This window comes from Arachis ipaensis, chromosome B03, assembly GCF_000816755.2.
Source record: "Arachis ipaensis cultivar K30076 chromosome B03, Araip1.1, whole genome shotgun sequence".
In the NCBI taxonomy this organism is placed as follows: domain Eukaryota; kingdom Viridiplantae; phylum Streptophyta; class Magnoliopsida; order Fabales; family Fabaceae; genus Arachis; species Arachis ipaensis.
This window is the reverse complement of record NC_029787.2, coordinates 7,426,706-7,441,165: the sequence shown is the minus strand read 5'-3', so window position 1 is coordinate 7,441,165 and position 14,460 is coordinate 7,426,706. Positions and strand designations below refer to the sequence as shown.

General features: G+C 33.6%; 1 protein-coding gene across 1 annotated transcript; it reads right to left on the bottom strand.

Annotated features, from left to right (window-relative positions):
• Window positions 232-2,619, bottom strand: LOC107634078 (3,7-dimethylxanthine N-methyltransferase-like). Its single transcript, XM_016337658.2, has 4 exons — window positions 2,332-2,619; window positions 1,844-2,248; window positions 1,499-1,756; window positions 232-705 (listed from the first exon to the last, which is right to left on the bottom strand). Exons 1-4 carry the CDS (start codon window positions 2,404-2,406, stop codon window positions 349-351), a joined length of 1,095 nt encoding a protein of 364 aa, XP_016193144.1. The 5' UTR covers window positions 2,407-2,619; the 3' UTR covers window positions 232-348.

The following is a 14,460-nucleotide window of genomic DNA, read 5'->3' as shown; positions in this document are numbered from 1 at the left end:
CCAATAAAACTAAGTTGTGAACATGAACTAGATCTAATAACAAATTTAAATTTTTAAAATAGTCCGGACCCAAACTTATTTTATTTTAAGTCAGACTAAATACAGGTCAAGTTATAGACCTCCAAAAGACCAAGATCAATCTATACGATGAATTCAAACTATATATGCAATAACTTTTTACAAGTGAGGCTACTTTATATATGATCGGTTGAAACAAAGACTGGTAAATTAAAAAGATGAACTCAAATTCTTTTTCTTTATTTAAAAGCTGTATTAGGATAATAAAACACAAGAGGGTACAGTTCAACCAAGCATAAGATATATTATTATCCCCTTTGTCTCTAGTTATCAAGTATCTTTTGTCATGTGGACGATTAGATTAGCACCCTTAAATCTCTCTACTCTGTGGAGTTGGATGATTTTGCTTTGCAACCTTGTGAAATATTCGTCCATAATTTCTTCCCCAAATTCTGCCTTAAAAATGGGTTCGGTTGCGGCTCTCATGGTCTTGGTAAGCCTCTCTGCGAACGTGTCTTCATCCTCATTACCAATCTCCATTACACTCTCCATCGTATCATATATTGTCTTCTCCATCCTTTGAATATTAAAGGATCCTTCTTCCTCAATTACTTGCCTAACCTCTTCGGCCGTAGGAAAGTATGATGATATGTTGAATGAGTCTAACTTTCTCTTCTCAACCATATGCTGCACCATAAATCGTACCATTATGTAGGTTATGAATAGATGAGTTTAACTGATTAAAATTCACACATGATAAAAGTCTTAAATTAGGAAGCACGGACACTAATATTGCATGGGTCTTAAATCTTAATACAATGTAATTTGGCACAATAAAGACTGAGGAGATTAGAGCTATTCCTTGGTAGTAATATATTCTAGGGTAAAGTATTAGATTGGTCCCCTATGTTACATAGGCGTAATTCTGTTTTGATCCTTAAGGTTTAAAGTGTTCTATTTGAATCCAAAAAAGTTTCATTTAGTATCAATTTAGTCCCACAATGAGGTCAAAGTTAAATAATTAACGGAATGTCCTACATAACAACAGTACAAGAATAAAATCGATAATCTGGAGAACAAGTACAAGCTCCAGAGGTACAAAATCAACCGTTGATGCATCAATACATTTATTTATCATTATCTTTAGTTTTATAGAAAATATTTTATTTATATATTAAGAAAAATAATAAATAAATGTATTGATGCATCAACGGTTGATTTTGTGCCTCTAAATCTTGTACTTATTTTTCATATTATCGATTTTGTTCTTGTACTGTTGTTATGTAGGACATTAAATTAATGCTATATGAAATTTTTTTGAATTCAAATAGAACACTTTAAACCTTAAGGACTAAAACAGAATTTCACCAAAACATAGGAGACCAATTTAGTACTTTGCCCTGTATTTTATATCACTAACTGATTTTTTGTATACACATAACATAGTTATTAATATTAATATGGTGTTGCATTTACTTACCTCTGAGACCATGTCGTTGAATATACCACCAAATACCTCCCAACCTTTGATATTATGATTTTGGTCTGAAATGATGAAAGCAAGGACCATAGCACCACCAGGAATCAATTCTTCTGAACGTGATCGCAAGAACACCTTCAAGTCTCTTTGAAATTGCTCACTATACGCTTTGTGAACTCCTGGAGGGCTCTCCGATGTGGGACATATTGCTCCTTTGTTCATTGCCTCTTCTACTTCACTATTCAACTCCTTCGGAATCTGATGTCACTTGCCAAAGCAAAATTAGAATGCCATATTATTATTATATACTATATATTTTGGTTAATAATATCAACGACTTTACACCTGAGAAAGCCAGTGCAAGGTGCTGGAAGAATGAAAGAAGTGAATGGAATGGTTGGGGAAGAGTCTCCCATAAAACGTGCCAGGGGTGCCACTAATGAAACATGGTCCAAATTTGTGACCAATTTCGTCTTCCATCCTCTTGTAAAAATCAGGGAGTGACTTAAATATGGTATTGAAATCATTGCCATATAGATCATTCAGGAAGAACTGGAACATGGGTGGGTCTTGATTCAAGGTTTGACTCACGGCATCAACAATTTTGACAATGGTAGATGCTACCATAAGTGTATTTGGACCTGATGAACACCCTAAATCCGCCACTTTCAAACACTCTGGTAAAGTTGTCCTATACAACTTGGTTATACACTCTTCCATGATATGTTTTGTACGGAGTATTGCATTTTTCTGCATGAATGAACAATATTAGAAGTGGGAGAAAGTTCTATATATATTTAAGTTAAAGGATTTTGAGGAAGAGAAAGTAATACTTGAAACGTAGAGTTGTTGGCGTAGCTTGTTTCTCCGGTACCTCCATTCATGTGAAGGACTTGCTCAGTTGCCATTGTTGATCATATGTAAGAGTCAAGAGAACAATTTATAATTTTCAGGGTTGTACCTAACAAGCATGGGCTTATGTAGTTTAGCATTCATAAGCAATGGCAAGTGGGTGGTGAATTGAATGTTGATGATCATGATGCAATGTCAGCTATGTATTCGACCTCAGTTTTCAAAAGAGTAATAATTGCTTGCGTTTTGCTAAATCAATCATTCAGATATTTGTCTAAAAATAATATATTCTACGGATGCTTTATCTGTCTACTCTATCACCTACAAAATTAGCATCACTAAGGACAACTGGATTAAAAATATTAGTTTTAGGATATCATAAAATATAATTAGTTATTCTATGTATGAACATATTAAATGATTCTTTTGACAACAGCTAAGTAGGATTTCTTAAGTTGAGATTGAAACGTGAAGATTCACACTTCAAATGATGTCAGATCTTGATAAAATCAAATACATTAATATTTTAATAATTTTTTTGTAGTATATCTTATTCACATTTTTTTTATTCATCTTTTTCCTTTTTTATGTTTAGATGCATGGGTATTCTTATAGATTTAGGATATTCTATTCTAAACTCTTTTACTAGCTCCTTTGCATATTCTTTTATATAAGAAGATGTTCGGAGGAGTTTGTTTAATTTGTAATCCAAAAAAAAAAAATTAATTCCCTCATCATACTTGTATCAAAATTATTAGGCATCAATTTTACAAAATCTGCATTCAAAAGACTTGTTAACCAAACCAAAAACAATATCATCTAAACTAAATATACTTATTAAACAATAATAATTTGATCAAAAGAGCTTTTAATAAATAGAATAGTATTTGTGTTTTCTCTTTGAAAATCATTTAAAAGAAAAAACAAACTAAACTTTTCATACCAGACTCTAAGAACTTGTATCAAATCATAATCAACTTTAGCATGTTTAAAAACATTGAAAACAAAATATTTTTAAAATTAGGAGGTTGAATCAGATATATCTATTTATTTATTATACCATTAAAAAAAGCACACTTTACTTTCATTTGGTATAACTTAAATCCTTGAAGGCAGCATAAACGAGCAGCCACCTTAGCTTATTGCTTCCATTTGAACAATTAGAGTAAATGATTCATCCAAGTCTATTTTTTTTCTTGATCATATCCTTGAGCCTCAAGCTTTGATTTATTTCTAACAATCTTGTCATCTTTTTCAAACTTGTTTTTGAATAGCTATTTGGTTTCAGTGACTTTTTTATTAGAAACCAAAATCCAAACCTTAGTCTTTTCGAACTCCTACTTCAACTGTTCTTTCATCGCTTTAATCCCAAGATGGATCAACAAGTAACTCTTCAACATTTTAAAGTTCAATTGTTAAAATAAATGCAATATTATTTAGTTCCAGCTTTGCAGAAGATTTTGTGGTAATTATGTGTTGGATCTCTAATAATAAATTGTTTAAGATAATTCTACAGGAGTTTTCGTCCTCTCAATTTAAAAGAATTTTAAGCCGATTTTGTACTACACTTTTTGGAGTTTTTTCAGATACAATGATTTTTACAGAAATAGGAGATAATTCTATTTTATCTTTTAAATTTTCGTTATCAGTAACAGTTGTAAAATTTGATTGTACTTCAATAATAGCACTTTGTCTAAAGCTGATTGTTACCTTTGTTTTATCTGCAATATCATATAAAGAAATATTAAAAGTGGCATTAGATTCACAAAATGTGACATGCATAATTGTTTTCATCACAATTTTAGAGTCTTTAATATAAATTTTGTAAATTTTTGTAGTTGTGAAATAACCAATGAAAATATTTTTATATCTCTTTGAATCATTTGTAATAAAAATAACATATTTCAAATTTTAAGAATAAAATTAGAATTTAATTCAAACATTAAATACTAAAACAGTATTTTATCCTATTATTTACTATATATTTTAGATAAAAATATCAATGAGTTTAGGTATTTTGTGAGCGATAATATATGATTAGTTGTTGGTATAAAAAACTTTTAAACTTACGGTGCCTAGAAACAAAACATGGTATTGCCATATAGAACATTAAGGAAAATTGGAACATGGGTTGGTCTTGATTCAAGGTTTGACTCAGGGCATCAACAACTTTGACAATAGTATTTGGACCTGATGAGCACCCTAAATCCGCCACTTTCAAACACTGGTAAAGTTGTCCTATACAACTTGATTATACACTTCCATGATATGTTTTGTACGGGGTATAGCATTTTTCTGCATGAATGAATATTAGAATGAGAAAAAAAAGGGGATTTTCTCTGGATTTGACCAAGACTAAGAGAAAGTAATACTAATACTTGAAGGCTGAGCTATTCTGCCGCGGCTTGCCTCTGTTGTTCCATTTTTTTTTTTATGTCCCGATTTGGACCTGACCGGTCTTAATGTGACCCAATATTATTGAGGGTTCATCGAGTCTAAGATTGGATTCAATTAAAATGTAGAGTATGACAAATATGGTTTAGCCGGCCAATCTAAAAACTTGACAACAAGCTGGTTGCATATGAGTTATTAGTCCCAAGTAAAAGTTACGACTATCCAACCAATAACTGCTAGCAAAGTTGGTTGGAGCAAGGATACCGTTATTTAACAAACTGCGGTTAGCTTGCTTAGTAAGTAATATAAGGCTACCCACCACAACCCAACTCTCATAATTTATGTTAATTAATAAGTGATATTCCTTCAAGCATTTTTAATAAGTGATATTACAAGAGTAGGAAAATCTAATATTTCAACCTCCACGATCACTTGAAAAAATCTTATTTTTGAAACGGAGAAAAAAAAATTCATTCTTGAGTCTTGACGACCTCTCTAAATGTACTTTAATGATGTGGACTAGACACACACACTTTTTTAGTGAGTGCACTAATCATTTTAAATAATAAAGTGATAAATAAAAGGTTAAATAAGATTTTGATTCCTAAGGTAAGAGTTGAAAATTTTTTCGTTTCTGACCTTTTTTTGTTACAAAATGGTCCCGAGATTTAACTTAATTTTAAAATTGTTTTTTTTTTTACCAAAATTTTAATTTTTATTCCAAAAATATCCCTAACTAAAGAAAAGAAAATAAAAAAAATGAGTTAAGGGGGAAGGGACTCATGCTTCGTTGAAGGGGGGGGTTGTTTCAGGGAAGGTGGGGAAGCGCCGCTGCTCCTCGCCGCCGCCATCCGTTGCCGCTCCTCGTCGTTCGGTCACACTAACGGGAGAGGAGAGGGGTTCCAGATCTCACTCACACTAATGGCCAGAGAGGAGAGAGCAGAGGGAGAGAGAAAGAGAAGCGGAGAGGAAGAGAAGAGAGGAACGGAGGCGCTAAGGAAGACCGCGTCTAGCCACGCCCTGTCGTCGTCCTCATCGCGAACCACTGTAGTCGGTCGCCATCGAGCCTGTCCCGTTGCCGCCGCTGGAATGTGGTCACGTCAACGCCAGCAGATCCATGAGGTTGGACGGTCGTTAATGCTTCTTGCCGGACGCCAGCAAATCCATTGGTGTTTCATTGTTGTTGCTTTTGCTTTCTATTTCTGCTTTCTGCTTCTACTTCTGCTTCTATTGTTGCTGTTGTTGATTCACCATTTATCATTATTGTTGTTGTTTTATTGTTGTTGATTCTGCTTCTGTTTTTGCTTTTGTTGTTGATGTTGTTGATTCACCATTGTTGTTGTTGATTCTACTTCTGCTTCTGTTTCTCCTTCGACCTCTGCATCTGCCTCTGCTTTCTGGTTGATTTGGGGAATAAGGGAGAAGGGTATTTCATCCGAAGGACGATTTTAAAACTAAGTTAAACCTTCGGAACCATTTTGTTGCAAAAAAAGGTCGGGGACGAAAAAAATTTTCAGCCCCTACCTTAGGAACCAAAATCGTACTTAACCCATAAATAAAGTATTATTTTTACGACAAATTGTTAATTACTCAAATGAACTTAATTAAACTATTATTTGAAAAATAAAATTTTTCAAATGCAAAAGAAGTTAAAATAAGAGATAAATACTATTTTAGTTCCTAAAGCCTAGAGCCAAAATCGAATCTGTCCCTAATCTTTTTTCTAATTCAAAATCGTCACCAACGTTTCATTTGGTATTAAAATCGTCCTTTTGATTTTTTTACAGACAAAAATACCTTTGCTTTTGTTTTGACTCCAATCTCATCATCTACCACCACCACTTTTATCATTGTCACCACCTCCTTACTCCCACCAAATACCAACAATTAAATTCAAGAACACAATATTCAACAACAATAATTTAGTATTCAAATTTAAACAATTATTAATTTCATCCATCACTAACAATAACACATCATTCAAATTCAACAACAATATCAAATTCAGTAATAAAAAACGTGCAACATTCATTTTTTTTTTGAAAAAAAAAGAAGCAAAAAATTAGGACAAAGAGAAGAGAGATAAAGTGATGGGAGAGAAGAAGAAGAAAAAAGGAGGAGGAGAAGGATAGCACAACATTAGCTTACGGAAGAGTCATTGCCAGAGAAAAACAAGAGAACGAGAGGCACAGAGAGACCACGTGAGGTAGAAAGAGAGAGTCTGCTTTCTCTTCCTTTTTTTGGTGGCCCTAGCGATGTCGATGATTGCCGATCGTGAAGGAGGTGCAGCCTTCAAACTATACTACGACGATAACAAAAGTAAGTCACAACTTCTGTTGCCGGCTATTGCAGAGACGAATGTGTTTGGGTAGATAAAGAATCTGCCTACATTTAATGTAGAGATAAAGCCGATGATAGTGGTGGAGATTGCGGAAAAAAAGAAGATCTGAAATTACCGTTGTTGTTGCTCCTACTCTCTCTATCTATTGTGTTGATGGTGACGGTGGCCCTCAACCCGTCGGTGCCATCCCTTCTCCTCCTCTCTTCTTCTTCTTTTTACACCAAATTCTAATTTACCCCTTTTTTTTCATCTAAATGTGTGTGTGATGGTTAGTCTAGTTAGGTTGATGAAAATGAAGATAGAATTGGGATAAGAGAGATGAGAGGATAGAATTTGTGAGACAAATGTAAAATTGTCAAAAGAACAATTTTGACATTGAGGATGATTTTAAATTAAAAATAAGATTAAGGACCGATTCAATTTTGACCCTAAACCTTAGATACCAAAATAGTACTTATTCCAATTAAAAACAAGAATTTAGAATTGTGAGTTCAAATAAGTAAAATAAATATTAAGACAATTGATTTTATCTTATTATGAAATTAGATATTTATAATTATGTCACTCAACTTTCTAGTTGTGATCAATTCTGGAACACCCTAATTATCCTAAGCTTTACATCTAGCCGTAAAGCAAAGGTTAATCAAAGGTTACGATAATTCTAAGACATATACATAAATATATATAGAAAGGATTAATAGTTATAGAAGCCCGATGAAAAAATAACCTTAAAATAGAGTTTCAAAAGCGCGAATCGTTCTCACGAAGCTACAAACTTAAGGCACAAGATAAAGATATAAGATAGCAAAATATAAGAGTAGAATAATCATAAAGAACTAGTCGCAGCCCGCAGAGTTTAAGCTGACTAGTATATACAGACGTACAGATTTTTAACAGTAAAACAACTTATACAAAATATCTCTCCCAAAGTAAGCATCTAAGGCAAAAGTGAATACAAAAGTGAGAGAACTAGTCAAAATAACCAAAATAACTACAAAATGGAATAACGTCCTCTGCTCTGTCACCATTTAAGCAACTCACCGAGGTGGGTTGCGACCTGCATTTGAAAAATAACAACAAAGTATGGAATGAGAACCGGAGGTTCTCAATATGGTAACAGTACCCAGTGATGTAAGATATAAGACTCTTGGACGTTAGAGGCAATCCTAGAGTTTCATATCCATCATGAGATTCAAGCTTAAAACATAAGTATATTTAAAACCATTACTTTAAAACCTTTATGAAATAGGGTAAACTAACTTAAGGGATTTCTAACTATCAATTTACCGCTGTCCCACAGCCTTCACCAGCCTAACCGCCATACGATCCCATCGCCACCGCCTTCCGAACCTCCTCAATCCCGGTAGAAAACACAAGTAATAACAATGCAAGTGAAACACAAGTATAGCATGTATATCAAGAAATTCAAGAAGCAATTAATCATGTTATACAATTAGGCAAGCAAATCAAGTCGGCAAAGCAAACAAACAGATAGAAGATGCACATAATGAATGTCTGTCCTATTTGGCTCTGATATCACATTGTCGGTTCAACTGCCAACCCAACACATCTCCATGGAGATGTCGCCCTTTGGTCTCATATTGAGAACCCCCGAGATATCGTGCTCGGATCACGGTCCAGGATGTCAGTGCCTGCACACTATAGTGATTTCGAAGGGATGCGACCGGGATACTCTTGCCACAGACCTCACATCTCAACGTAAGCGGGATTAACCACCGCCTTTACGCCGCCGCCACGACCTCAATAGGCGGAATTCAACCGCTGTCCCTGCCAGGCGCATAGCGTCTCAACAATATCAGTATAAAACAGTAATTCAGTGGTTTTTAAAAAATTATTTTTCAGTATTCAGTAATCATCAATACAATACTCCGCCATCTCACTCAACCAAACCCGTCCTCAATACTCCAGAAACCTAAATCTTCATTTTCTAACTTTTTGCAAGAAAATACCTAATTGATTTCACCTAGAACTTTCTCTATGTTTTGACACCTAAAAACAAGCTAAAGAGTCTTAGATAAGTGTCACGGAAGTTTATAAATTTTTTGGGAAGATAAAACAGATAAAAATAAGATTTTTATTGAAAAACAGGTCAGTGTGCGTACGCATAGGGTTGTGCGTACGCACTCCCCAAAGAGTTTTCTAAAAGTGTGCGTACGCACAGTAAGTAAAAGTTTTCATTCTGCGTACATGCATAGATACGTGCGAACGCCCTCAATAGAATGCACCCTTCAGCGTATGCATGCACACGAGGTTGTGCGTATGCACAACTTGTAAATTTCACAAGGTGTGTGTGCGTGCCAGAGTGTGCGATTGCCCTCAATAGAAGACATATCTCTGTGTGTGCGTGCGCACCATTGCGTGCGTACGCACGTTTTCAAAAATTTACAGGGTGTGTGTGTGCACAAGGCTGTACATACGCACAAGTCAAAGTGTAGCCACTGATCAGAGCACGCACACAGCAGTGTGCGTGCGCACACAAACCAAAAATCACAAATTCTGCAACATCACAGAATTCAGATTTCTGACATCAATTTCCAACGATCATATCTTTCTCTACAAAATTTAGATTTCTACAAAATCTATACCATTTTAAAGTTCTTTAAATTGATATAAAATTCATTCAATTTCAAAAATGTAGCTCAAGATATGATCCATCAAAGTTAGCCAAAAATCCATTTTTACAAAAAACATTAAAAACTCAATTTTGTCAAAACTCTCAATTTAAACCACCTATTCCATATCCAAAACAGTTCTAATGTACCAAATTTATATACATACACCTCATCAATTCACAACTTAGCAATCTATATTATCATTTATTTCATACACCAAATCCCACTTATAAAATTCAAAGCTCAATAATTTAACATCATAAACCATTATTTTACTTTCCTCACATTTATCAACATCCACAAGCCTCAAATTCATTATCAATTCTCAAATTCTTCATTATCCACCCCATATCAAAATCAACATCATCATCCATTAAAATCATCACAATCATCATAATCATCATACATCAACAATCATCAACAACCAATTCAATCCTATCCCTTCTACTAGTCTAAGTGTCTAGAAATATTATATATTACATAGAAAAAATCAAAATCATACCTTGGCCGATTTCTAATATGTGCTATACACCAAAATTTGTGCCCTTTCACCAATTCCAATCCAAATGCTTCCAATTAGCCAACAATTGCAAGAATTCAAACTAAAATCATATCAAATACCACTAGTCAACTTATGATTACCAAAATCACAAATTCACAAAGACAAAGAGTTTTTTTTACCTTCTTCGATGGTATTTGGGGAACAAACCACCAATAGCCCAACCTTAGAAACTACCTAATCAATTGAAAACACAAAATCTACTCAAAACCAAAATCTTAAATTTTGAATATCTTAAGGATGCAGGATGGAATAGAAATTTCGAAATTTTACCTATAAAAGTTAAATGAGAGTAACGGGTTCAGTGAGAGCTTCGCATAGCCGCTAACGACACGTAAATCGGAGCACTGTAGCTCGAGATATGATGGATTGAAGTTGTATGTGAATAGTAACTTTGAAACTCTCGTTCTCTTCTCACTTCAGCTGCTCTCCCTCCCTTGAATGTGTTTAATAAGTTGAAGTGGGTGCCTTTAAGTGCTTATATAGGTTGGGCTTGGGCCTAACTTGGACCCGGTCCAATTCGTGAGCGTTTTTTGCTCGTTTGGTCTAATTTCGAGACAAACCTTTAAAATTAATGCCCGGTTTTCAATTCTAAATATTTTCCTAAGATTTTCTACTGTTTTTATTATTCTCGCTCGGTACCGGACAGATTTAAGCCGGTACTGCCAGTTAATTTACCAGTACGCTTTTTACGTAATTTTTCGCAAAAAATTACATTTTTCAACTCAGAAAAATCTAGTGAGTCCAAATATCATATTTATATTTTCTAATTAATATTCTACAATTTTAAACCTATTCCAAATAATTAAATTATTATTATTTTACGTTAATTAATCGATTAATTATTTCCAATTCTTACAAATTCAAATTGATTAAGTTTTCTAATTTAGTTTTTAGCCCTTTTTAAGATAAAAAAATTCTCTTAAATTCATATAAATGTACTAATCTCTTAACTACAACTTATATGAATAAAAAAATTATATTTTGTGAAACTTGTATAACAATCACATAAACTGCGTTTGCCTATTTCTAATTTTCATTCAATTCATGGTATTTACAATTGTAGTTTTATTTATAATTTTTTCTTCAAGTGTATTGTAAATTAATAAATTATTTAAATGTTGATCAAACATTAAGATTGATTATAAATACATGATTGAAAACAAGTATTATTGAATGACATTGACCTATAAGTATCTAATTCACATAAAGACTACATCTTTGGCCTAACTAATAAGATTAGTTCATAATGACACAAATAAAATAGAAATTTCAAATGAAGGAGGAGAGATAAGTGTACATTATTGAAGTCTTCTTTAATTATCTTTTCTAAAAAATGTATTTCTATTTATGAGTGGAATTCACACTAAAAACTCTCTCTATGAAGCTCTAAGTGAGCTCTCCTTTTGTAGAGTAAAAAATGAATCAATTTCAACTCCTAACAGCATGATTTGGTGAAGATGTGATTGTGACAGCTAAAAATCTTTAAATTTCTACAAAATCTAATTGTAATTTTCATTTGGCAACTTGATTATCTTGACTTTCATGACATTATAGTTATAATTTGATAGAAATTAAACTATATGTCTTTGTTAATTTTCTGCATGTTTTTTAGCCTCTTGCTAATCCAAAATTAAGTATATATATCTATGAGTTGGCATTTGAATTTTAGCATGTTTAAGCTTTTTTTTATTGATTTTACTTTTAATGTAATCTAAAAATTATACAAATATCATTCTTTATATAATAATATTTGTAAGATCCGGTTAATTAACGGCTAATTAACCCATAAATGAGAATTTATTCTAGAAAGCCAAAAATGTTATTTTTATGGCTTAATATGATAGAGGAAATTGAGACGAGAATTTCGGTACCAATTTTATGGAAATCGGACCAAGATTGGACCGAACGGGCCAAACCGGTCCAACCGGACCCAAAGTGGGCCCTTGGCCCAACATAACTAAACCAAAACCCTATTTTTCAGCACTCTCTCTCCTCACACAACACTAATACACGCTGAAAAAGAGAGGCCATGGAGGGAAGAACACTCTCTCAAGTTCTATCTCTCACTTGATCTTTAAACCACCATAACTTTTGATCTAGAGCTCCGATTGCCGCTCCGTTTGCGGCCACGTGTTCACCGCGAAGAGCTCTCAAAAACCCATACAATTAATCTTGAGGACCCAACTCTCTTGAAGGAGAAGGTTAATCTTGTCTCCTTTGACCTTGGGTGTGGTTGTGTATATGTGAATATTGGAGCTTGATTGGTGATTTTGGAAAGCTTGGAAGAGGGTTTTGTGTGATAAAATCTGTTCTTGGAGGTGTTGATGCCTTGAGAGCTTGTGGACAAGTGGTTTGGAAGTGCTCCGGTTGAGCTTGGGAAATTGGCTAAGGTATGGTTTCGGTTTCCCGTATCTAATATGTAATGTGGTAGGAAATACTTAGGCTAGAGGCCCTAGGTTGGGAGGTCTGAAGGAATTGGAAAGGGAAGTATTAGTTAGACTGAAGAATCTTTAGCCAGTTGCCACTTACGGTTTAGCTTGTTTATAAGCTTTGATATTATCTGGAGGAAGTTCTAGGATTGCCTTCGGCTTTCCTCTATTATTATGTATTATATATGTGGAAGCTGTTACCGTGCTGGGGACATCTGGTTCTCACCCATGCGGATTTTGTGGTTTTCAGATGCAGGACGTGAGGTTTCTCGCTGAAGCATGCTGGAGACTTCTGGATTAGCGAAGATCCTTTGTTCTCGGGACTCTGTTTTGGGTTATATATCTTGTTTAGATACTTTTATCTCCATTAAATAATACAAACTGTGACGACTCCTTCTAGAGGGAATTTTTGGAGAATAGGTTTTCTGTATTTGTGTCCCTTTGGGTTTCCTTTGGGGTTTTCTTATTTTATCATATGTATATATTGCTATGCTCGGACCGGTTATCTTCGCAACCGGGTTTTGAGTCTTGATATTCCCGTTTTTCACACTCTTTATATATATGATCTTGCGCTAGCTTATTCTTTGCTCGTTACGTTATCGATCAGAGTGTTGCGCGTTCGAGTTACGGTTTTTGTTTACCCCCTTTTCTACAAGGCTCCTAGTTATAATCAATCATTCATAATACTATACGTACTAAATTTTTGTTTTAGAGGTCGTAATACCTTGCCATCTCTGAATTATGACTTAAGCATAAGACTCTGTATGGTAGGGTGTTACAATATTAGTTAATAATAATAAATTAATTTAAATATTTTTATTATATTTTAACCAAATAAATTCATAAACTATAACAAAAGACAAGAATAAAGTATAACTCTAGTTAGAGAGTTATCACTTCAAAAAAGGTTCTATAGGAGCTCTAGTATAGGTTGCTGCATGCACAAGACAGAATTCGAACCTCCGACATTTGCTTAAGCGGACGAGTGAGTTGACCATTCAACTGTGTTGGTTATATATATATAATGCACTAAGCATTTTTAATAAGGGATATTACAAGGGTAGGAAATTTGAATATTTTAATCACCTTGATAAGTTGAACAAGTTTATTTTCCAACGTAAGGAATAACTCATCCATTGTCAATTCTCCAAAATGTGCCTTTAAAAGGGGTTGAGTAATAGCTCTAATGTATTTAGCTACAATTTGCCCTTTCATATTCTCATCAACCTTATTGTCATCGTTAGCATCTCCATTCATGTTGAATAGTTTTCAGTTTGTGAACAACGAAAGATCCTTCTTCCTTAATTATTTGTTTAACTTCCTCCATTGAGGGGTCATAACTTGGCATATTGAAGCATTCCAAAATTGCCTTTTCAATCAGATTCTGCACACAAAAATATGGTATTTTCACCATACATGTTATTGTGCATAACATACTGAAGTGTTCATTAAAGGACAGATAAAGTATTGTTATTGTCTCTTAGAGCAAATTTTTATTTTGTTTCAACTTTTAAATTTTAGTTTATTTTGTTAGAAACAATTATTCATTTAAAAAAAAGACCAATGACATCTACTAATTTTTCTTATCAATAACTTTATTAAATTAAGAAGAAAGCTAAGAATAAACGAGAAAAAGAAATAACTATAAAAATATGATAATTAAAGAAAGAGTAACTTTTTATACTCACTTAAATTTATCTAACACGAGATGTTTTAAATTATTTTCTTAATAAATGTATATAATTATGAGG